The 24,195-nt window shown below is 40.1% G+C and overlaps 1 protein-coding gene across 4 annotated transcripts in view; it reads right to left on the reverse strand.

The window, feature by feature from the left end:
* TNIK (TRAF2 and NCK interacting kinase) overlaps nt 1–24,195 on the reverse strand; it is a 398,535-nt gene that overhangs the window by 62,813 nt on the left and 311,527 nt on the right. For 2 of the 4 annotated variants that reach the window (XM_003831928.8, XM_003831929.8), the window contains exons 13-18: nt 16,716–16,826; nt 15,787–15,873; nt 14,536–14,724; nt 5,370–5,534; nt 2,574–2,813; nt 236–342 (exon numbers count right to left, since the gene is read on the reverse strand). In XM_003831928.8, coding sequence (XP_003831976.1) covers nt 236–342; nt 2,574–2,813; nt 5,370–5,534; nt 14,536–14,724; nt 15,787–15,873; nt 16,716–16,826 — 899 coding nt within the window. The remainder of the gene's footprint in view (nt 1–235; nt 343–2,573; nt 2,814–5,369; nt 5,535–14,535; nt 14,725–15,786; nt 15,874–16,715; nt 16,827–24,195) is intronic. The other 2 variants (XM_003831931.8, XM_003831930.8) reach the window with 1 other exon arrangement.

Consider the following 24,195-nt stretch of genomic DNA (forward strand, 5'->3'; position numbering starts at 1 on the left):
TTCTGGGTTGCCCCATTAATTAATTTATTCATGAGCCCCCCACTGAATACTGATTTCTCTGAAAAGCTACTGAAGAAATAAAAGGCATGTGTTCTGGACCATCAACGTTTATAGTGCACATGGAAAGTCAACCTGCCTCTGAAGAGAAAAAAGAACACAGGCATTTCTAGGAAAGCAATAATGACAATGGTGGGTAGGAGTTTCTTCTTTTACCATAACCACCTTCCTTTCTTACCTTGCTCTGATGGGTTGAGATCCTAGTCTGGGTCCCAGAGCACTACCATTCCCAGGAGAATTCTTTCTGGCTAATGCTGGGGATATAGAAGTTGTTCTTTGAGGCACCTGGAAGAAACCAGAATTTAGAAATATTTTCCATAAAGTAGCTTCCATAGCCTGTTGTCAGAAAATCCTCCTTTCCAATGATTTGCCAGAAGCCACAGAAACTATCCGAAACAGTAAAGAACTATCTTTCATTCATTCCTCAAAGAAATATTAAACTCCCTAAACAAAATCAAACAAAGGTCTACTGGCAAAAAACAATGAGCAAATTTGGGAACCATTAAAGAGGGTCATCCTCAATCTTAAAAACAAATTTAAAGATAGGTAAAGCTAATAATTTTGATACACTGAGCTAAAAATAATTGACCTCTCTTGGTTGGGCAAAAGTGGTAAATACCAGGAATTTCTTTAGGGTATCATTAACTCATTGGAAGTTGCATCAGCTGAGAGCCACCCAGATGAAGCAAGTTCCACTTTTAGCTTACATCACAATAAACAGATAAGGAAATCATGAAATCTGGTGAGAAACTAGAATATCAGGATAGAGCTTAAGACATAAGTCATATGTTCATGAGCTCAGAGAACCTACCACAGTAGATCTTGAATGTTTCTACTTTCTAATTGATTTGCAATTACCTACTAAAACCAAAAACCAAAAGCACTGTGTCTTGGTCAATTAGTGAACATAATAGAACATAATACAAAGCAGAATTAATACTGAAAATACTGGAAGGATCTTCAAAAAGGCTGTGTAAGTACCAATAGGACTTGAGGAAAATGTATTATTATCTTATCTGGCAGAAACCTAAGGTAGAATTGAAGTATGTCCCAATTTATAAAACAGACATTTTAAAATGAAATTAAATATTTTAAGTGTACCAAAGGAGTCCATTATTTAAAAGAATCATATTATGAATCCTAGTATAGAAAATTACTTTCAGTGTAAAGTGTCATCCTTTGTTTTGAAAATTTAATTTTTATTATTCATTTTAACATAAAGATGAGTCAGTAAAGTAAAGCAGAATGACCAAATCAATGCTACTACCTGTTCAAATTAATTATTACTATTACTATTTTTTCTTTTCCTTACCATAAATGTACATAGTTGTAGAGACAAAAGAGCCTAACGAATTCTTAAAACCTAAGTTTTTGAATTCATCTAAAATTTTCTCCCAGGTTCATGCATTGTATGCCTGCGTATTTTTAGAGAGTGGACCAATAAATTCCAATAAAACCAATAAAGTTTTCAGCTTTTTCCATCTATTGTGTCTGCTCCTTTGCCCACTTTATTTTTCATATTGACTTTTGCTCCCTATGTACCCTTTTTTTTTCTGATGGCATTTCTGCTTCCACAAAGAATCTCAAAAAATTATCAGCTGTTTTTATTTTCAAAATAATGGGACTCGTTATAATATCCTTTTAAGAGGAAGATGAGGAAATGTATTTGTAATTGAGTAAAAGCTTCTTTTTCTTCTGGAATTAACAGTGGCATTTTCTGCAAATTGTGGAACATTCCATTTGTCACAGCGTCTATGCTAAGCTCAGGAAAAGGGGGATTCCTGAGCCAGGAAGAATCTGATGCAAAAAATGTCTCTAGTATTTTGAAATACTTCCAGGTTGTTTGTAGCTAGATGCACACAGCCACATTCTAGAACATTTCTTGGAATGAGTAATGACTTGGTATAGGAAAACAAAAGAACCCAAACTCAGGGCTGTTCTGTCCAGTGGAATGGCTGGTCATTTTACCCCAAGGTTTTTCCTCAGTAGTTAATTAAAGATGGAAATAAATTATGACTTGGCCTAGAAAGAGCTTTCCTTAAAATGGGGCCAACTAAAATATCCTAAGAACAATACTATCTTCTGAACCCCTGAAATCTGGCTTCACTTTTGTGTTGTTAAAAATAAGAATACATGGATTTTCTACTTTTTATCTGGAAGTTTTCAATTGTCTTGATGTAGATTCAGTCATCAATGAAATATCCATTACTTTATTTGTTAATATGGATAGCAAAATAACAGTTTGGAATACTTGGTGTTGAGAGTTCTAACTTCGGACGTAGGATCTGTGCTTCAATCTACCTGACTTCAGTTTTCTTGCGGGGGAAATAAAGGTCAGACATGGTAAATGGCAATCCAAGTCTTAGCCAGGGAATGAAGAGGGACCAAAACAAACATGAGAAGGGGAAGTGCTTTGGCATGATCACATTCTCCACTACTATGAAAGGTCTGGAATAGTGGTAATAAAAATCATCAGTGATGCTGGTGATTAAAAAAAACACCCCAGTAAATATTACCTTTGGTGGAATGTCTTCTTCCTGTCGTAACCAAGAGCTTCGGTCAAACTTTTCAATGCGAGTGGGGAGAGGAGGATTTTCAGAGGTGGGATCTGAGTTCTGGCGTGGCATCTCCACGCGGTGGGAGGTCACGTTCAGAGCCTCCTGAAACCCAGAGAGGCCCTTTGTGGGCTGCTCGTGCACTGACTGGGAGGCGGTCAAGGCAGGTCCCTGGGATTTTACAGCTACCAGATGTGGGATCTAAGCATCAAAACAACATGAAAACAGCACTATTAGAAGAAAAAACAGATCAGCCAGTACCTCAGTGAGCTGAAGGAAAAAAAAAAAAAGTTCAAGGGCACAAAAATTGGACTATAGAGAGTCTATCACAACTATATATAGCATGTTTTTTAACAGCTCTTCAAAATTTTCTATTGGAACGATATGTAGGGCTGGCACAAAGTTAAATGATTTACTTGGGAATGCTAAGTCAGTGGAATGTGTGAAATAATAACAATAACTACTGTATATTTAGTGAATATCTATTGACCAGCAATGCAATGTATTTTATAAGCACTTCTCTGCTAATATTATGAAATTCCTCCTTTAAAACCCCTAACTTTTACGTTAGAGGGTGTTGCTCTGTAAAACAAAAACTGCTCTAAATATCTTACTTGTTATGAACTCACTGAGTCCATCCTGAGGTGGATACAGTCATTTCCCTCATTTTACACCGGAGCAATGTAAGGTGTAGAGAGGTTTAGCAATACCCTAGATTGCACAGATAACACCTGCTGGAGCATGGACTGCACCAGGCATTCTACACCCATAGCTCATAAACCTAACCTCTATGATATTCTACTTTCTCCTGTGCTGGCTCTTACCATCTATGCTGTCGTATTATCTCTTGACACCAGGATGTAACTTTTTGAGTTAAGTATCTCAACTAGGCCAACTGGGCATGTGGTGATATTGTTCACGCAGGGAAGACAGGCAGTCTTTCAGCGAAGCTGTGGCTCTTAAAGACAAATCATTAAAATCCAGAGTGCAGGGCACCACTTTGCCATAGCACTGCTCACACCTCATAGTTAGTGCTTATCTAAGCGTGTCTCCTATTACTTCATGAAGGTGAGCTCCCTAGAGACAGGCGCTATGTCTGTCATGCTCATCGTCATATCCCCTAGGCTAGCTCTGTGCCTGGCATGGGGAAGGTGTCCCATAAATCCTGGTTGGGAAAAAAACCTAGAGTGCCTTCTAAATTACACTGTTAATTCAACAAACATTAGTTTAATATCTGTTTTGTGCAGGGACCTGTCAAATCCTCTTTGGTTTTAAATTTAAGTGCTGGAATGTTATTAGTGACAGTTCAGAGGAAATCTTCAAAGCCCAGTTTAGCTGAACGTTAAGCTTCAACCAGGATAGAACCTACTGGATTTATATTAATGTTAAATATCATTAAATAAATAATAATATTAAAACAAAGCCCATTTAAAAAATATCTAGTATAAAACACAAACCCACTTTAAAAGAGCCAAAAAATAAAAAAATAAAAAAAACCACACCACACAACCCCCAAACTGAAGCACCTGAAGAATGCTTAAGTGAATTAACTGTCACAAAATATCTACATTTTCACTCTGGTTGTTCTCATCAAGTACATTTTCCCTCTCTTCTCCCCTTTTAAAGGCCAAAGTACCTTCCAAGGTCAACGTTAGGGGTTTTAAAAGAGGCTATTTGTACATTAAAATAGAAATTCGTGTAAAAAAATGTATCTTTTTGAGGGTTAGGCATGAAAGAATTATATACAAATTAAAAACAGCCAAGAGGAAGATATGCCAAGCTGCCTGGTGCTGAAAAATCTTGGACTTTATTTACTAAAGGCAAACTGAAAACACAAAGAATACTTGATTTTATCACTACTCTTTTAAACTCCAGTTCAAACAGCATTATATATTTCAAAGGTGACCTTAAAATATTTCGTGGAAGTCTTAACACAGGTGGATGCCTGGAAGAAATTTAAGACATTTGGCAGAAGAAACTACATTATTTTTCATGGAATTCCTTAATCTATTTCACTTCATATTTCATTTTTGGCATATATAACTTAAAAGTCCTGCAGAACTTCCAGAAACCCCCTCCTTTCCTAAAAGTGGAGTAATCTTTTTTCTTTACCCTATAGCTTTTAATAGTTGTTCTCAAACTCTAAAGTACATTAGAATCACTTAGAGGGCTTGTTAAATCACAGACTGCCAGGCCTCCCCCACCCCCAGAGTTGCTGATCAGTTGGTCTGAAGTGGGCCCAATAATCTGCATTTCTATCAAGTTCCTGGGTGATGGTTGATGCTGCTGGTCCAGTGATTACACTTTGAGAACCACTGGCTTAGAAGACGTAATTTTACTTAACCAAGTCTATTTAATTTTTTCAGTTTCAGGCTCATGCCAAAGTCCCAAGAAAACAAAAAATATATAATGCACACACATACACACACCTCAAAGTTTCTATGAATTCTAGTTTTGGCAATTGTAACTAAAAGAATGCTTGTTCTCACCTTGCAGGAACTCCTATGGGTCCCCAGAGAGGCCAATTTAAATAGAAGTGAGTTTGTGGTTGACTCAAGTTTAAGGGTGATGCTTTTTTCTTTCTCACCTGTTCTTCTACTCTTCAAAATCAGTGGGGCCACCTATTTTACTATAAATTCTATATTAAGGGTCATCATTTGATCCTGTGCCTGAATCCATGTTACAATTCCCTAGGCTTTTAATAGGTTTTCTTGTGCAACTTATTGGAATGCCTGATGGAATGGAGGCAGACTGTACCTGGGGATCGACTGGTCTGAGCATGGGGGGTGTTCGAGCAGGCTGAACTCCACTAATGCTGAAGGACTCCGACCTTGGGGGCAGGTTGGGGTCAGATATCCTGTTGGCAACCTTGTGAGGCATGGCAGGGGAACTTTGCCGGTTGAGCCTTGACCGTTCTTCTACCTACAACCCAAAAAAAAAAAAAGACAGCCTCAATGTATAGAAGTAGATCACCTTCTAGCAAGGATTTTCTGTAGTCACCTGCACAGCCATTTGAATCCTCTGATCAACTGATTTTAAGAAGACAAAACTCTATTCCTGTGCTGCGTCAAGAGTTTGCAAAGAGCAAACACTAGCAACAGCAACAACAAAATAGAACACCCAAGCCATCACTCTTCCATTACCCATTATCTAGCGTTATTCGGTTAGCAGGGAATTCGTGACCTGCTAAGAGTTTATCTTGTATAGATTGTGATATTATCTTACTGATTGGTCGCAATGCCATGGGGTCAGTGAGGAAGACAGCTTGCACTCTAGACAATCAAAGGGAATGGTAGCATGCATTTAGATGGCTTGGGGAACATAGAAAATTGCTTTGGGTTGACTCATGGAACATGAGAGGAAGAACAAGAGGATGAAGCTGAGTGCATGCACCCTGCATTTCTTCACGTGTCCTACTGATAGACAAGTGGGTGTTCCAGGCTGCCTGCTTAATGAGCGTGGCCTGTTTCAAACAGGCTTCCTGTATCACTTTCTTTTACTCTCTTTAGGGGTCTTTCTTTCCAGTTGTCTTTCCTGCTTCCTCAAATACACTGCCCCATCTCATTCTTTCATGTCCAGCTTGGACTCCACTGTCTTGCTCTCCCCTTTCTTCCTCCCTGTTTCTACACATGTGATGTTCATTCTTGCTTCTCCTCCTTTCTCTTCCCCTCTAACCCTGTCTTCTCTCAGGCTGTTTCATTTCCTTGTCATTCCCTTTCTTCCAGGGTCTCTTTCAGCCCAAAGCAGATAACAGATCCCAAGGGCTTCACGGGAAATGCTGAGCCAGTGAATGCCGTTTCTAAACAGGTCATCATTACCTTTAGTACATATTTACAGCAGAAAGACTGCCTTGGAGGGCAATTTTAAAGAGAAACTTAGATAAACAAGGTGCGCACTCTAAGATATGGCTTTAGATCTTAGACAACTTCAAGAAGCCTATGACTTTTCTTCCAGATCTACTGTGTCCTGTCCTTTATTTCTTCAGGACCAACTTGACTGTTGTGCTTCCCAAAGCCACCAGGACAATGCAACCATTCTCCCCACACTGATGGCCTTTACAGTGAGCCCTTAATTCTCTTCTGCTGGCTCATTGAGCATTTTAAGAACCCACGTGCAGGTGTTCAATATTCATGTCTGTTTGCATATTTTTTATGTAGCAGCTAAAAGTCTTTATTCATTTTACTGCCTGATTTGAAATAAAAACTTGAAAGAGCTATTTTCCCCCATCCTCCCTATCCCATTTTGAATCTTTCTAGAGGCAGACTCAATCAAATATACAAAGTAAGTCTGTTTTTAAACTCATACTAACCTCACATATTTTAACACAATAAGATAAGCTACAGAATGAAAAACAGCCCTCCTGCCTCTACCGAGGAGTAATTTGAACATCTCTTCCCCCACCATGGCTGTGCAGGGTACATACAATTGGCTTTGGTTTTGAAATCCCGTGTCCCAGAAGCTTACCACACACCAAATAAGATTTGCTGCAAAAAGCCAGGAATATAAACCAGAACATGTGTACTTTGTGTGTGCATGTGTGCGAAGTATTACATCAGCAATAATTATTTGGCTATTGCATTGAGCAAAAGAACAAAGCCAGCTTTGAGATAAGACCACAAAGAAGAAAAAGTCCCACAAAGACAGCAATAGATAAACTGAGATCAAGGCATGCAATATATCACTTTTCCAAATGCCAGACTCTTTGAAAGAAGGTTAATATTTCTAGACCACTGGAATTGGTCAAATATTATCCATTTTCTTATTTTCAGGGTAGATCGTTAATAGGTAAGTCATACATAAGCATCCTTCAGTGTCTGAATTCCCACTATCCAAACCACTTGTCACCCAAAATTCAGGAACCAAATATATGCAGAGTGAGGAATACTTGTAATTATTATTTTTGGCTCTAAAATACACTGATAGCTTTAAATGTACATTAAGGGAAAGCACATTAAAAACAATAGTAGAAAAGTTTGCCCCCAAAGACTCTATCTTGAGCAAAGAAACCATTTTTGAGATAAAGAAAGAATTCTTTTGGGAAGTGTCAGCAACAAGGCCCCAGTCTAAGCATCCCTGCTGCTAATAGGATCACAGGCCACAGGGGGCCCTAAAGCTATCATTAGAAATGAACAGGGCAGAAACTAGGGTACTGCTTTTCACAGGCAATGAATAGATTTGATTAGTCATGTATAGATGTTGCTAATGTACTTCTAGTAAAAATTTCTTATGCTTTCTAACAGTTTACATATTAAATTCTATCATTAGTATATTTCAGTCAGTACCATTCTAAAAATATATGGCATAAGTAATTGTTACACTTTGAAAATTATTTCAGGAAGGCTCCAGTGTACTGAAATTTCCTGGGTTGAAGTTTGTCCAAAGAAAATTGAAAATCTAAGAAAAGGGTGTAACGATGAGGCATCTCATTACGTACTTTGTCTCAAGAAAACCTAGTCCTGAAGTCTTTAGGAAGATAATGCCGCCCAAGTCCCAAGTGTCTTTACACTGCAGGATCACCTTAAGAACTGGAGCAAAGGATCAAATCAAACATTGGAAGTGGCACTTCTCCTAATAATACCTTCAGATGGACAGAGAGAAAGCTGGATAGGGTATCTAGGCAGGCCCTTTTCATTATTTTCATACTAGACAAAGGCCTGTTCCCTGGTTTATCACAACTTATGTCTGCTAACTGAACAGGAGATAAATATGTGAGACAAAAAAAGAAAGTCTCCCTCCAAACCCTCTCCCATCTAGAAGAAAGATACATGTGATTAAAAACTGGGAACAAGAAGATATGTTTCAATGCCTGAGGATGTTCAAAAAAGCCTAGGAGCCAAGTTTCTGCTCCAACTGCCTGCTTCCAAGAAGACATACAATGCCAGAAGCACCAATAAGAAAGTGTTCCAGTACCATCAGGTATGGAGTGTGAAGGTGCTAGACCACAACAACAAAAGATACCTGTTATAAATGATTTCACAGTAGAAGGAATTATCAGAAATACAGAGAAGGTTAGCACAGACTGATCAACTTCACTATAAAAGTATTTTTTTCTTATTAAAAAATTGTTTCAACATGAAAACTAAAATAACTTTGGAGAAGTTTGGATCACCTCTGCAAAAATGCTATACGATTTACTATAGCATTATATAGAGAGAAAAAAAATAACTGTGGTCTCAGAAATAAAATTCTGCTCTAGACAGGTCTGTGTTATCCACTACCAGAGGTAATGTCTATGGCCTCTGGTATACATAAAGGCTATACAAATATAGACAACTTAAAAATAAATTTGTCAATTTCAGGACTTCCAAAACAATTTCAAAATAAATTTTTTAAAAAGTTAAAACATAATAAAGAGAAACACTGTACCAATGTCAATTGTCAAATTGTTTTTTATATTTTAAAACAATTTGTAGGTTACAGTGTCTCACTTTACAATAATGAATAACATCTACTGAGAATTTCAAAACATTTATAGAAGTAATTTTAAAACTGTTGACAGCAAATATATATTTACTATGTCATATGGGTGCATTCTAATAATATTTTATAATATGTAGAGTCCACGGGGTTTAGGAAGGTCTCAGAAGGCTTTACTTAAGAATTGGTACATGGTGAATTCAACACAATCATATGGGTATTCTCTTTTTTTCCCCAACTGGACAAAACAGTTTGGTTTTTGTGTTTATTGGCAATGCTGGAGAAAGAGAAAGAAGCCAGTAAGTAACTTTTAAGTGCTCCTTAGATACTTTGACCCTGTACTCACTAGTCACATAAAGAGCTGAGTAATATCGTTGGGCAAAACCACATGGGCAGATGGTTACTGAGCAAGTTTGAGGACGCCCCTGCTCTGGGTCACCTCTGAGCACGGGGGAGACTCTCATTCATAAGGAATGCTTAAGATGCAATCTTGTCTGACTCTAAGGGCCTGGACTATTTTCCCAGATCAACTTCTTACCAATATTCCAGAAAAAGGTATAGATCCCTGTGTGAATGGAGCACATACTTAAAAGTAATGAAGCAAAATCTTAGAAAGTTGATATAGGAAACAAAGAAGTGCTTATCTATCACCTGGGAGAGGTGGGTGAAGAGATAGGCGACGCCAGTGAATTTGTCATATGAAATCCAGACCAAAACAAGAGACAAAACACTTGTTCCTTGTGAGCTACAACAGTCTTGGAAACAAAACAGGAATATGTTGAATACCGTATTTCATTTGTATTTGTGTAGTATGTAACTTTAAATGGCACGTGCATATTCATTATTGCCCATGAGCTTCCCAATTGTGAGGCAGATGTGCGGATGAGGAAGCTGCATCTCGGGAAGGCAGGAGACACGCCCTAGGTCAGGCAGGCAGGAAGTGGAAGAACTTGAACTCAAACATACTCCTTACTATTTCCTTCCAGGTCTCTCCTATATTTAATCATAAGAGAGATATGCAGAAATGGAGGAAAGATATAAACTCTCTAAATGCTAGTTTGGGAACTTTATATATAAACTAACTAATATAAAAGGAAAAAGAAACCACTTAGGTATAGAGCAGAGAAATCTGGATGGAGAAGGAGTTTTTATACACAGTGATTTCAAAGTCCAGTGAACTAATGGAAATAAAGAGATATTTTGGCCCTTATCAGATTGATGTTTGCAAACAAACACTCCAGGACTGGCATATATCACAGAAAGAGAACATGATGGAGTGCTAAAAAAATTAAAATACAATCTCATGCAATACTCATGTAAACAAAGCATTCTTTCACTGCTGAGCTTTGGTACAATTTTTTTTTAAGTATGTGGGATGGAAAAGGAAGGGGAGCCCACACAGTTATTGCCAGGCCCAGAAAATCACATGCCATTTAAGGAGCAGAAGAAAGAAAAAGGAATCTCCATCATCCAAAAAGTGAGGAAGAAGACCTTCAGATTCTGCCGATGTTCAACAGAACATCATAGTGATATTTTCACAGTATATACCTGACATCCATCCCAACTCAGAAATGGCAGATAATTTGAAAGCAGTGAGAATTCCCCCAACCTGTCTATTTATTTATGTATTTATTTGAAACAGGGTCTCACTCTTTGCCCAGGCTGGAGTGCGGTGGTGCAATCATGACTCACTGCAGTCTCAACCTCCCAGGCTCAAGTCCCACCCTCAGCCTTTGGTGTAGCTGGGACCATAGGCATGCACCACCATGCCCAGCTAATTTTTATTATTATTTGTAGAGACACGGTTTCACTGTGTTGCCCAGGCTGGTCTCTAACTACTCCTGGGTTCCAGAGATCCTCCTGCTTTTGCCTCCCAAAGTGCTGGGATTATAGACGTGAGCCACCATGCCTGGCTCCAAGCTGTCTTTTTAATGCAGAGACATTCATGTTCTTTTCTGGCTAAAATCTGAAAATCAAGGCCAATGTGACATCCAGGACAGAAAGAATACTCAGTAAAAGGAGGGAGAGAAGAGCTCAACAAGATTTGCAAATGACTGAGCATTTTCACTTGCTCTACAATATCCAACATATTAATCAGAAAGGTACTCAGAAATTCAGTGATCACTTGTGTTTTACAAAATGAAGAAACAAGAACAGAGAGAACAAAGCAGTATAAGAGCATTACATTGCTGATAAAGGACTATCGATTTGGAATGAGGAAGAGGAGAAGTAGATGGAAAAGTAAGCAAAGAAGAAGAAAAAAAAACTTGATGAGAAGGCATAGAGCTGAGTTAGAAAACAAATGCTGGAACAGATTACAGAAGAGGTTGCAGTAGGTGGAAGAGAGCTAGGTGATACCTTCAGTGGCACATGGGGCAAAATAGTCCAGACCCTACACAACAGGAGACGGTGGCATGGGCACAGAGGGTGCATTTGAAAAAAAGAAAATGGCATCCTTTTATTTTACCTCCAGAGGGTTTAACCCAGGTTTTCTTATAACTTGATAGTTAAGATACTGATAAGCTATGTTCATATTTAAAGTTTTGAAACGTATATTACTACTTGGTCACTTTGAGCCCCTGCCTTCCTAATATGAGAAAAGACATCTGTAAATAATGCTTTACATAAAAAGTTCATACACTGCTGATGAGAAGCATTAAAAGACCAAGAATATAAAGATCCTTGCACTGATTTTTATTCCTACTTTAAGAAGTGGGTGTTAAAAATGATGACTCAAACCAAGGCAGACAATTATTTGTTCTTATTTGTACGTCGATTGCTCCAGTCCTAAATTTAGCACTGTCACTCTCCTTCTATCAACTAAATGTTTCATCTTTCTTCTAAAATATGATCACCCACTCTAAGACTTGGGAACTGTTTCATGAACAGACAACGGTTAGTTGGAAGCTGGATTATGTTAACCACACCCAGGAGCAGAGGACTAAATATGAAATCCCCAAAGAATGTTCCCATATATCTGTGGAAATGCATGAAGCCCAGAGGAAGCACACCAGATGCCAGGAAGCCAGGGACCTTGGAAGATGTCACCCACCAGAGATGGCCCAGACTTATGGTGACTGGGAAACCTCACATCAGAAGTGCTTGATGACTCAGGCATGTTGCATGCTCAAATGCTGTGTTTCTTTTACTGCTAGGAGCCTGACCAGGAAGCATGAGGGAATTAAGAGGTCTAGAAAAGTGCCTTGATGACATCTGCAAAGATCTGCCCCCAGGAATGCCATGTCTCCTGAAAGCTTGGGAGCTATGAACTACTTTTGAATAGAGAGGACAGGCCAGTAAATTTAGTGATGAGGACAAATAGCAACTGGAAAACAGTGAAGTCAAGGTAGACAAGTTCACATCACAAGGTGCTGGGTAGAGGCTGAATGAAGGAGGTGAAAACTGTTTCATGCTTTTCCCCCTCTTCTGGTACATTTGTGCATGAGGGAGCTGTCTAGGGGAAAGAAGAAATTCTGGAATGGTTTGCACAACATAATGATCTTTTCCAATCGGATCTGTAGGTGTCCCTCTCCTAAACTCATGCTTGGGGCTGCGAACACTGAAAGCCAAGTGGTCATGCATCAAGGAGAGGTCGCTTAGCGATGCAGCATTTCTTAGAAAAGTAGAAGCACTTGTAAAGATGCATGAGTTCATGCTCTTCCTGCCCCAAGGTCTCCATGAATCTCTAAGGCCCTCCTGAATTGCAGTAAGGGACAACTCGGGGCTTGTCACTTTGGAGACATTGGGAGAAGACACACAAATGACCTTAGATCCTAACTCTCGAGTTGGGCTACATCTTTGGGAGTGAGATTGCCTTGGAGATCTCACTATGGTCCTCAAGACTTCCTGAGGCTTCAGTTGTTCTTCCAAACCAAGTCTAATAGGACAAGCTGGTCCATCTTTCATCCATGGGTGATGCTCAAACAGGAGTCTTGATCTGGAATCATTAATTCCTGCAGGTGCTACTGACATTAGCTTTGTAGAGGCTAGTGTTTCAGTGGTCTGAACACCTGCCATGGTCAGGAGCTGTGGGTCTGGCTTAGCTGAGGATTTCAACTTGGCATGGCTAGGAAATGGTTTAGCAGTAGAGGAAGGTGGTGCATCTCTGCCAGCCAAGAAGCTTGTCAGCTGCTATTTAGCAGCATAGTGATTTTGCTTAGCTGGAAGAACAGGTGGATTATTAAGGGGTCGATGCTGTACCTGGGAGTAGGATCACAAAATTGAATTACTGATCTAAGAGAAAGAGGCAGATGTTAGAGACATCGGTAAATATGGATCATGTTTACAGATATAAGGGAAAGTGATAAAAAATTCTTCATGACAAATCAAAACAATTTTTCCACACACTTAGTTTAAGTTTTAAAAGAAAAAAGTTATTTTCACAAAAAAATACGTGATCACTCTAAAGGATTTAAACAATATGTAAAAGTATAAAAAAGTTTTTTAAAATCCATTTTTTTTTTTTTTACTTTCTGCTCCCATAAACCACTATCATTAACATTAGGACAACATTATGTCAAGCATTTTCTGTACATATGTCAGATAGGTTAGACAAATACAAAGAATTATTTTCATAAAAATAGGGTCTTATGTAAGAAATCTGGTTCTAGTAATATTGCATTCTAGATAACTTGAAAAAAGCGTGAGCTATCAATATCTAAAGATTCTAGATAAAAATACAAAATAACTCCAAAACATCCTTTTAAATGACTAGCTATGATCACCATAAAATAAAGGAAATCACTAGATGCCAGAAATAATGATTGAACTGAAAACCAGCGTGTTATGCACATGACCTCACACAGTGACTCCCTGGAAAGGTTGCTGATTTGGTTGGGGTTATTTTGTTTGTTTGCTTTACCTGTCTGGCTATCACCCTTTTTTCCCTCCCATCCAAGCAGTTTTTATTAAAATAGCTCAACATAGTGCTAAGTTCCTGAAAATCCTTTCTTAGTCTAGTAGTTAAGCAATGAAGGAAGTATGTGTAGAAGAAACACTAATGACCTCTGATCCTAAAAGTGAATACCACCACCACAAGTCTGAGGTCAACTGTGCATCTGCTGGTAGTATCACAGTGAACAAAGTTATGTTAGTGACAATGTTAATGATCAGCAACAGGGTCCAGGCATGGAGAGGAACTGATTCTTCCTAGAATTCTATAAATCCTTAATCACATTATTCAACAAAAAGGTCACTAAAAATCCTCCATGCCACAAATTCAATTAGATGAGTATCAGAAAAAAGGTTTTTTCTATCTTCTGTTATTTCCTGTAAAAGTCCATTGCAACCACAAAGATATACAAAAAAAAAACCTTACAAATGAAGGAAGGTATCTTGCCATTTCTCTACAGAAATAATGTTATAGTTCTTGCAAAAGCAAAGCATGTGTCTTATGATGAACTGTTTTCCAACTTTGCAGCACTGGGTTAACTCTCCACTTCTACCAGACAAACTCATTAGAATCAAAAGCCTGGCCAACAGGGTGAGGCTACCCTTGCTTACTTACCTCCTTGGCCCATGCTGGCTTCTCACTAGGACTCATTCCTTCTTTGTAATGGTACAGTGGCTTCTTCTCCACAGGCCTCTGCTCCTGCCGCTGATGCTGAAGGGAAACTAAGTAGTCTCTTTCTTGCTTTAGCTGCCTCTGCAGTCTTTCTGCTTGTCTCTGTTCTTCCAATTGTTTGCGCTTATATTCCTGTCCAGATCAGGAAAGAGGAGCAAAGAAAAGGCCAAATTATCACATAGAAATCATCGGCCAGTACCAGATAAGCATGCAATGGAGGCAAAATAATGCTAAATAACAAAGGATCTTAATACCAACAGAATGACAGAAGGATGTCAGGATGTGCCACAGAAATAAGCTACTGCCTTGTGTTAGTATCTACACAAGAATGTGTCATTTAATGAAAACGCTATTGCTTTAAAATGGCAATCCCTACCGAACCCCATCAATTACAAAATGACTTGTCCCTGATGAATTACAAGTGACAAAATGGCAATAATGAGGACATTTAAATGGTCGGCATACAACTCCTAGAAAAAGTCACTCACTTCCTGATCTAGTAATTAAACCACTCAAACATGTACAATTAAGTACAAACTAAATAAGCAGCCAAAGATAGTGCCTAAATCATCTTTCATTTAATAAAACTTGGACCTACAAAGGCCATTAGCAAGCTTATGTACAGGCTAAAAAATATCAGAATGCCATTAAATAAAAAGTTCAGTTTTAAAAAATACACCAAAAAGCCCATCTGGAGAGCAGTGCTATAATAATAAAAAAGTACTGTACTTCAAGTGGAAGCTGCATGAGCAAGGGACACAAAATGTTCCCATCATAAGGGTAAAGCTAATAGTCTGTAAATGAAATATGACTGTAGAGCTGATGGGTTCTTATGGGAGAGGTGCATTTTGCTGTGATTGTATTCCAGCATGTCGCAAATGGCCTTAAAAATTACTCTGCAATAAACACAGTAGGTCTCAAAAGCAGTTTGTACTTATAATAAGGCTGGATTTATACTCAAGTTGTACAAATAAATGGAGTTAATAAAGAATGCATAACAACTGTATTAAATATATTAGGACTCAGCAAAATCAATCAGAAAATGTATTAAGTTTCTATGAGGTTTCTGAGGTCCCTGAGGCTTAGAAGATCCCCTCTTCTGGACTGGTATGTTAGAAGGACACACGCACACACACACAAACACTTGCAAGATGAACACAGAGCAGGTCAGCTGGCTCTTGGCTTTCCCATTACCAGAAGTAGAGCTTGTTCATGCAGTAGCTGCTGCTGCAAGATCTCTAACTGTCTCTGCTCCTCCTCTAACTGTCGCCTGATGTATTCCTGGAGAGGTAGGCAGCAGAGAATTCAGAGGAACAGAAAGAAAGAGAGAAATGAACCAGTAATTTCAAAGGCGACAAGAGCCGCTAAGTAAAGTGTAGAAGGAAGGAGGGGAAAAATACCCAAATACCTTCTTACAAAGCAGGAAGAGTATGTCACATGGAAGCAAATGCATTTCAACATAATGAAAAGCACAAGCCCCTCTACCTGCAACAGCTGACTGCGATGTCTCGGCATTTTACTGCTACTACTTGGTTTTAATAAGCCCAGCTACATGTTAAAGCTTTTCATTACAGGTTCCTCTCTTTATGGACTACCTGGAATTAACAATGCTATAAAGTTCAGAGGCTCCTGTGCAAGCAGCAGGAATAAGACAACTGTTGAATGCCATCGTGCACTGTCTTTGTAATGGAACCATCCTGCAGAGTTTCACTATGCTGTAAGAATGTGATTCTAGCAAAGAGAGAGAGGCCTGCATCAATGACTCAAAGTCATAAAGACCAGAGATGGCATGAGTAGAAAAGCTCTTCTGAAGCAGTGAAAGAGTGGGACTTGGCTGATTTTTCATGCTTCAGTGCTACCTTCAAATCAGATACCGAGGGTTGGGAGAATCGGAAGATCCCGGTATGTCAGGGAACTCTGTCTGGGTAGAAAGCAAGGCTGAATAGGTGGGCATTGCCAAGGTTGTGCATTTGACTTCTTGAATAGGTGAGCATAATTGCTTGAGGAAGAGTAAAAACCCATGTAAACGGAGCATTCCTCAGAAAAGGTGACCCACACCCCAGAGATGGCTGGTGCTGGGGTTCCCGGGGGACCATCAGTGGGGCTCCTGGTCCCAGCTGTACCTGTTCATGCTCCGCACGCCTCCTCTCCTCCTCCCGGCGCATCTGCTCCTCATAGTGCCGGCGCTGCTCCCTCTCCTGCTGCTTCCGCAGCTCCTTCTCTCGCCTTTGTTGCTGTGGGGCAACAAGCAGACAACCATGAAGGCAACAGGCCCCGGTGGGGGGTGTCAGGGAGCCGGCAGGAAAAGCTGTTGAACCCCAGACATGAACTTTTAATGAGAGATGCCTAAATGCTCCAAGGTTCTTCTCTCCGGGGCTGTTGGAGGGTACACTGGCAGGGAGGGGGTGAGAGAGAGAGATTCAGTGTCACGCATAACATACTTCCATTTACCATGTAAGTAGACTCTCACCAAGAAGTTAACCTGTTAAGTGTGTTCTCCCCGTGGCTGGTGAGGGTTTTCAAGTCAGGCGTAGAAAACGCCAATGCAAAACAGGTTATTTGTTACATATCATCAAGTTGTTTATGAAATTACTTCACAATGCTTAAGTCATTCAATCTGTTTAACACCATGTAACACAAAAATTTCATAGATATGTAAAAATCAGAGAGGTGAAGTGACATATTCAAAGCCATACAGAATTGATGGCAGAGGGTGCATTAGGATTTACTGACTCCCACCTAGTCTGCTACCTTTTCTCATATATCATGCTGCCTGTCTGCGTTTTCTGGAGTATTCATTATTAAGTGTCAATTTCAAGTTCTTGCTCGAATAAGACCCTTATGCTTGGGAGCCATCATAATCATCATCGTCATCGTCAATCATCGTCATCACCTCATACAATTACCATGCCTCCAACAGTGGACAGTGTGATAAACAGCTTACATGCTTTATTTCATTTCATCTTCACAAAAATAAGTGGATGTCATTATTATCTCCATTTTATCTGAGAAAACTGAGGTACGGAGAGATTAAGTAATTGTTCAAGGTCACACCCAGTAAATGGCAGAGCTTGATTTCATAGCCAGACGATGTGACTCCAGCATCTGAGCTCAATCATTACGGAAGACCAAGAAGCCAGAGGAATGATAGAAAGATCACAAAGTATCTGGCTCTTCATTATACTCTCAGGAAAGGAGAACATTTTAGAAGTTAGAACTAGGCCAAGCAGTTACAGGAGCCAGTGGTTCTCAAGTAGGAGCAGTGCCATTACCCCTCTCTGGAGCATTTGCAACTATCTAAGGACATGTGAGGAGTATTTTTGCTGGTTCTGATGACTGAGGAGCATAACTGGCATTTACCATGAGAGGCTAGTGATGCCAAACATCCTGCAAGGCACAGGATTGTCACATATTACCAAGTCTTTTCCCATACATCATGGCATTAGTTCACCTTTTGAGAGAGGCGGCTGACCCTTTGTGTCAGATCCTTTATTGGCTTTGGGATTTCTTTTTCCTCATATATGAAGTTCAGAGGGGACATACCAGGGGGACCATTTCCTTGTCACATTCCCAACAAGACTTCATTGCATAGCTTAGGAAACATGAGGTACCCAGAGTGGAATAAATTGTGACTGTCTCACACTGATAAGTTAGCTCTACACAACCAGGGAGATAGTTTTGTACACAAGTTCTGTGTCTCAGCCCCAGCTAAACCAACCACAGATATTCAGAATGCCAGAGAAGCCCATGTGGAAACCTTCCCGATGGAGCTCCTGCAGCAATCCTCTGGACTTGCTGTCTTCCAATAACCTCTGAGTCTTGGGAGATAAGCTGCGTCTCTTAAGACTCAGTTTCTGTCACTTCCAGATCAACAATGATTTTTCCATCTTGGATTGCAGGCGAAGGAGAGCTATTGGAGGACTTCATGCAGCCAAATGACTTGATCAGACTTGCATTTTCAAAAGGCCTCCCCATCAGCCATGAAAAGGGGCAAGACTAGAAGCTGAAAAGCAGTGCAAGGCCATTCTGTGGATCTAGGTATAAAATGATAGGGCATCAATGATTTCAGCAAAGGCGGGATGAGAGTCCATGTTTATAATCACTGCTGAGGATGGAGACACAGCCAAGAGGAATAAAGACTATACAGGTTGCTGGTCATTCTAATAGGACTTCAGTGGACACCAATTTAGAAACAGAAATTAGAATTAGGCCAAAATAAAATAGGCAGGATTTGGTGACGACAGGTTGTAGGAGGGCAGGTGAAGTCCCCGGCCAAGGGGCACAGTGGACGATGGGATAGAGAAGAGCAGGAAAAGTAGGAGTGGGGTGGGTACCAGCATGAGGCAAGTCCCAGACATGCGAGTATTTGTTTTACAGAAAAATAATACAGGAAGATGCAAGTAGAAAACATCAGCATAGGCACCGACTGAATAATTTGGATTACAGACCCAAAACAGAGACATTTCCAATACTCAACCAAAGTGAATCAGTGCCAGCACAGAGAATAAAATAATTATGTGTACAGATCTGGATCCTGGCAGGAAATAGCACTAATTTAGCTAATATTTCAAATTTCTTACTCCAACCATCCGTCTCTTTCTTAAGGAAAGGAAAATAATCAAGCCCTTTGAAGAGTTAGCTGATCTTTATGTGAAGGATTTGTACATTTTGAACCCCTTTGCCAGGAATCAATACTGTTTTATAATTACATGCCACTCAGGTCCCTGTGCAAGGTGTATACAGTATTGATTGCAACTCAAGAGCGTCTGGGCTTCCCAAGTACTCTGTAGTTTCTGAGAAAGACACTCAAAAGTAACTAATAATTAATAATGATCTCACTCGGATCAGCAGCCGCTAACACATGGAGGCATCTGCCAGGGCTTTGGTTCCTGTGGTGAGGTTGGAAAAATAAATCGCTTTCCCAACCTTCTGAGGGCACCCTGCCAATTTCCAGCTGCTGTGTCTCAATGTTAATGCCATTCTTGAAAAAATATTTGCTTTCTCTCCTCCTGTGCATGGAGCTGTATGAGGGAGGGGATATAAAAAAACATATCAATGCAAGACCAAGTCCCTGGCCTCAGGCAGACACCTTTACAAAGCTCTGATGGCTCTTGCTAGAAGCAGCTCTCTGAGGGCAAGGCCAGTGCTTGATTTCTGCTGTACCCCAACCCCTCAGACGGGGGCCTGGCACCTGGCAGGTGCACCTAAGAGTTTGTTGCGCTGAACATAGTAAGAAACTTGAGGGAAAAGACAACACAGTATTCTCTTAAATTTCTTTGTAGAATTTTTCCTCCTGTCAATACTGACGGTATGGCTACCTTTCCATACCTTATAGTATGGTTATTTGAGTATATCTTACCAACTTTGCAATCTAGATTGAAAGCCGTGTGTGGGCAAGATCTCTGTTCCACTTGTTTTTATCTCCCATTGTTTCCATATCAGGCCAGCCACCAATGACATTTGTTGTGTTGAATACTGCAAACTGGATAAGTAATAGAAGAGGGGAAAGCCCTGCAGAGCTTTGTACCAGACCTTTACTCTTTGATGCCCTTCTTAAGTAGCTCTTATTGGCTGGAACATTCTTTTATATTGAACACAGACAGAACTGGAGAATGTTATTCTAAAAAGAGCCACCTACAGTTGGCACTGGAATGTACCTGTTTGCCATCGTAGAGAAAGGCATGAAAAATAAGGGAATAAGAGTCTAAACTGGAAAAAAAGGGAAAGGGGAGAATCAAATAGCATTCCTAGATCTTATTCAAATTATACATAATGAAGATAGTGGTCCTGCTATCAGAAAAGAATGGCTTAAACCAACTACTCTAAAACTGTTGGCAGATTCTCCACCTATATTGAACTGCCTAGAAGTATATTTTCATCCATGTCTTCTTGTAGGCGTTGCTAAAAGTTACATTCCTTAAAATTAGACATTCAGTTGCTTCTTATAAGTTTCTTAATTTTTTTTCCGGTGGGGAGATGATGGATAGAACCTACTGTTAAAGTTTTCCAGGCCCTAACAATTGTTGCCTTACTCTATGGAGTAGATAATCAGGGACTTCATGTCCCTTTTATCTTCTGTTGATGTTCGCCAAGGATGATTTCTTTTTAGGACAATTCCTTTTTATTTTTATTTTAAAATATTTTAAATTTCTTATTTTAAACATTAGAGAAAGGCATGAAATATTTAAAAGTTCTTATTTTAAATATTTATGATTGACATGTAATAATTGGACATATTTATGGGGTACAATGTGATGTTTACATACATGTATAAATTATGTAATGATCAAGTCAGTGTAATTAGCATATCTACCATCTTAAACACTTATCATTTCTTTGTGACGAGAGTATTCAAAAACCTTTTATAGCTATTTTGAAATATGTAATACATTGTGAATTTCAGCCATCCTCTTATGCAATAGAACACCAGCACTTATTCCTCTCGTCTATAGCTTTGCACCCATTGACCAGTCTCACCACTGCCCCCTGCCAATCCTCTGGTAACCACTATTCTATTTTTTCCTTCTATGAGAGTGACATCTTAGATTCCACCAGTGAGTGAGATCATATGGTATTTGTCTTTCTGTGCCTGGAATCTTTCACTTGATATAATGTCTTCCAGGTTCATCTATGTTGTTGCAAACAACAGAATCTCACTTTTTTATGGATGAATAGTACTTCATTGTATGTAAGTACCACATTTTCTTTATTCACGCGTCCACTGATGGACACTTGGGTTCATTCCATATCTTGTCTATTGTGAATAGTGCTGCAATAAACAAAGGAGCACTCTCTCTCTCTTTTTTTTTTTTTTTGAGATGGAGTCTTGCTCTGTCGCCCAGGCTGGAGTACAGTGGTGCAATCTCAGCTCACTTCAAGCTCCGCCTCCCGGGTTCATGCCATTCTCCTGCCTCAGCCTCCCGAGTAGCTGGGACTACAGGTGCCCGCCACCACGCCTGGCTAATTTTTTGGATTTTTAGGAGAGACGGGGTATCACCGTGTTAGCCAGGATGGTCTCGATCTCCTGACCTCATGATCCGCCCGCCTTGGCCTCCCAAAGTGCTGGGATTACAGGTGTGAGCCACCGCGCCCGGCCACAGCTATCTCTTGAACACACAGACTTCCCTTCCTCTGGCTATACACCCAGTGGTGGGATTGCTGGATCTGGGGATCTATTGGGGGCAGTTTTGATCCTCCCTATGAATGCTCCCCTCATGCTACCTCTAGGTGGAGGCTGTGTGGCTGCACTTTCAAGCATGTGAATTTGTTAGTTAATTTTAATGAGGGAATAGTAATTTTGTCCCACCTGTTCAAGGGGCCCTCAAAGGTAATGCATTTATCCCAAATTGGCTATGTAGAATTTTTGCTGTTTAAATTCTTTGCAGAGAATATCACCTCAACCCTTAAATTCTGAATTGTCATTAGAGGTCTAGTTTTAAGAGATAATCCTCATGCATATTCCTCACAAGGGCTGTGGAGTCAGTCTTTCCTTTTTTTTTTTTTTTCTTTAAATGCTCTTCTTAGATTACTTTAGATAAGCAGAAAAGTGCGCACCTACACCAGGGTGTTCTAGCTCTCATAGAAGTGACTTTGATGAACTGCAATGCCATAAAATTGCATTTTATGATGTCTTCAAAATAGCTGAATAAAGCTAACCACTGCATTTATGCCAGGAATATTGCCTCAGACATTATTCATTGCACTACTTACTAGGCAAGTGAATAGTTTTCAGCGTGATCTCAGAAAGCTTGTCTGAGTAACTGGTTTACTCTTATCTGATGGACAACATGAATCTCAACCACTTCACATCTGTCTCTTTTCTCATGTGTCAGGCCTCAGAGCAGATTGGTGACCGCCCTGGGCAACAGCGCTGGATGCCATGTTGTGCAGGCATTCTGTGCACTGACCCCGCTCCTGCCTGCATCTTCTTTCTCCGTTCTACTTTATATTCCCTTCTACATTGTCTTCTTGTTTATTTTACTTTTAATTGCTGTATTAATCTCTTTAAGCCACCTTAACTCCTCCTTTTGGAATGAGGAAAAGTCATAATAAGCCAAAAAATGAGAAACAAATCTTGGCCCTGGTCCATCTTTTATATACATCATATTTCCCATCATATGGACCCAAGCGATATCCACATCTGAGAATTAATATCCTATAGCTGCAATGCAACGTGTCATTGGGATAGAGGGGTAGGCAAAAGAGGCAACAGGGCTTGGGGAAAGAATAAAATGGTTTGGAAACAGACTAGATTCTGGTCCTGCACTGCCACCAATACGAACACTGAAGACCACGTAGCAGCGCTCTGTAAATATGTGTTTGATGGCCGGGCTCACACCTGTAATCCCAGCACTCTGGGAGGCCAAGGCGAGCGGATCACCTGAGGTCAGGGGTTTGACACCAGCCTGGCCAACATGGTGAAAACCCGTCTCTACTAAAAATACAAAAATTAGCTGGGTGTGATGACGCGTGCCTGTAATCCCAGCTACTCAGGAGGCTGAGGCAGGAGAATTGCTTGAACCCAGGAGGCGGAGGTTGCAGTGAGCTGAGATCGTGCCACTGTACGAGATTGTGCCTGGGTGACAGAGTGAGACTTCGTCTCAAAAAAAAAAAAAAAAAAAGTGACGAATGAGTGAATGTTGTTTGACCTTGAGTAAGTCACCTACAGCTAAACTTTCAATGAGGGTATAGATTAAGTAATCTTGCAAATCTGTTCATTCTAAGAGTCTGAGCAAGGTTATACTACATTGCAAAGCAAAAATCTAACCATTCAGAGTGAAACGAAGCAGAATTCTTATTTGCCCTTGGAGAGCTCCTGTTGCTTTTCATCTTGGGTGACCTCCTGAAAGCGGTGAGAGGAAACCCTACTGTGACTGTGGAAGACCCGAGTTGGCCTCCAGAGGACAGGAAAACGGCTGGTGCAAGATCAAGTCAGGCTCCTTGGGAAGTACCTCAAACCATCCCCTCCACCCAGGGGCTCTCTGTTCAAAGACACTCAGAATGAAAGGACCCAGTGTGGTCTTTTGAATTGACTGCACATCACACATGCCCCCTCACTTTAAATAGGACCATTCTGTATAAGCTTCACGGGAGCTATACTTGTGATGAGAGGTATTCCAGCTTCTGGGCATTCCATTTTCCCATTTAACGTTGCTAAAGTTTTAGTTTTGGAAAGATCATTGCAAACCAATGACTATAGGGTAAGGGCATGATTCCTTGTGACTAAAACTGGAGTTCCAAACCTTTTTTTATGTAAGGACACAAGAGTGATGGGGAAGCAGTCTGGCACCTCTGAATTCACTATATGACAATGAAATAAAAACAAAAATAATAATAACTATATGCATAATGAAGAACACTTACGTAGTGCAGCCTATGATGCCAAGCACTGTACTCATATTAACTCATTTAATTCTCACCAGAACCCTTTGAGGCAGGTAATACTGTCATCACCCCCATTTGACAGTTAAGGAAACTGAGGCACATCCAGGCCAATATCTTGCCCAAGTTCACTCGGTTGGTAAGTGCGAGGCCAGGATTTATATTCCATGCCTGACTCTTGCCATGCTGCCTCATTTGGGTCCACAAGAAGCATCTGTATAT

Source organism: Pan paniscus, chromosome 2 (assembly GCF_029289425.2).
Source record: "Pan paniscus chromosome 2, NHGRI_mPanPan1-v2.0_pri, whole genome shotgun sequence".
Classification (NCBI taxonomy): Eukaryota; Metazoa; Chordata; class Mammalia; order Primates; family Hominidae; genus Pan; species Pan paniscus.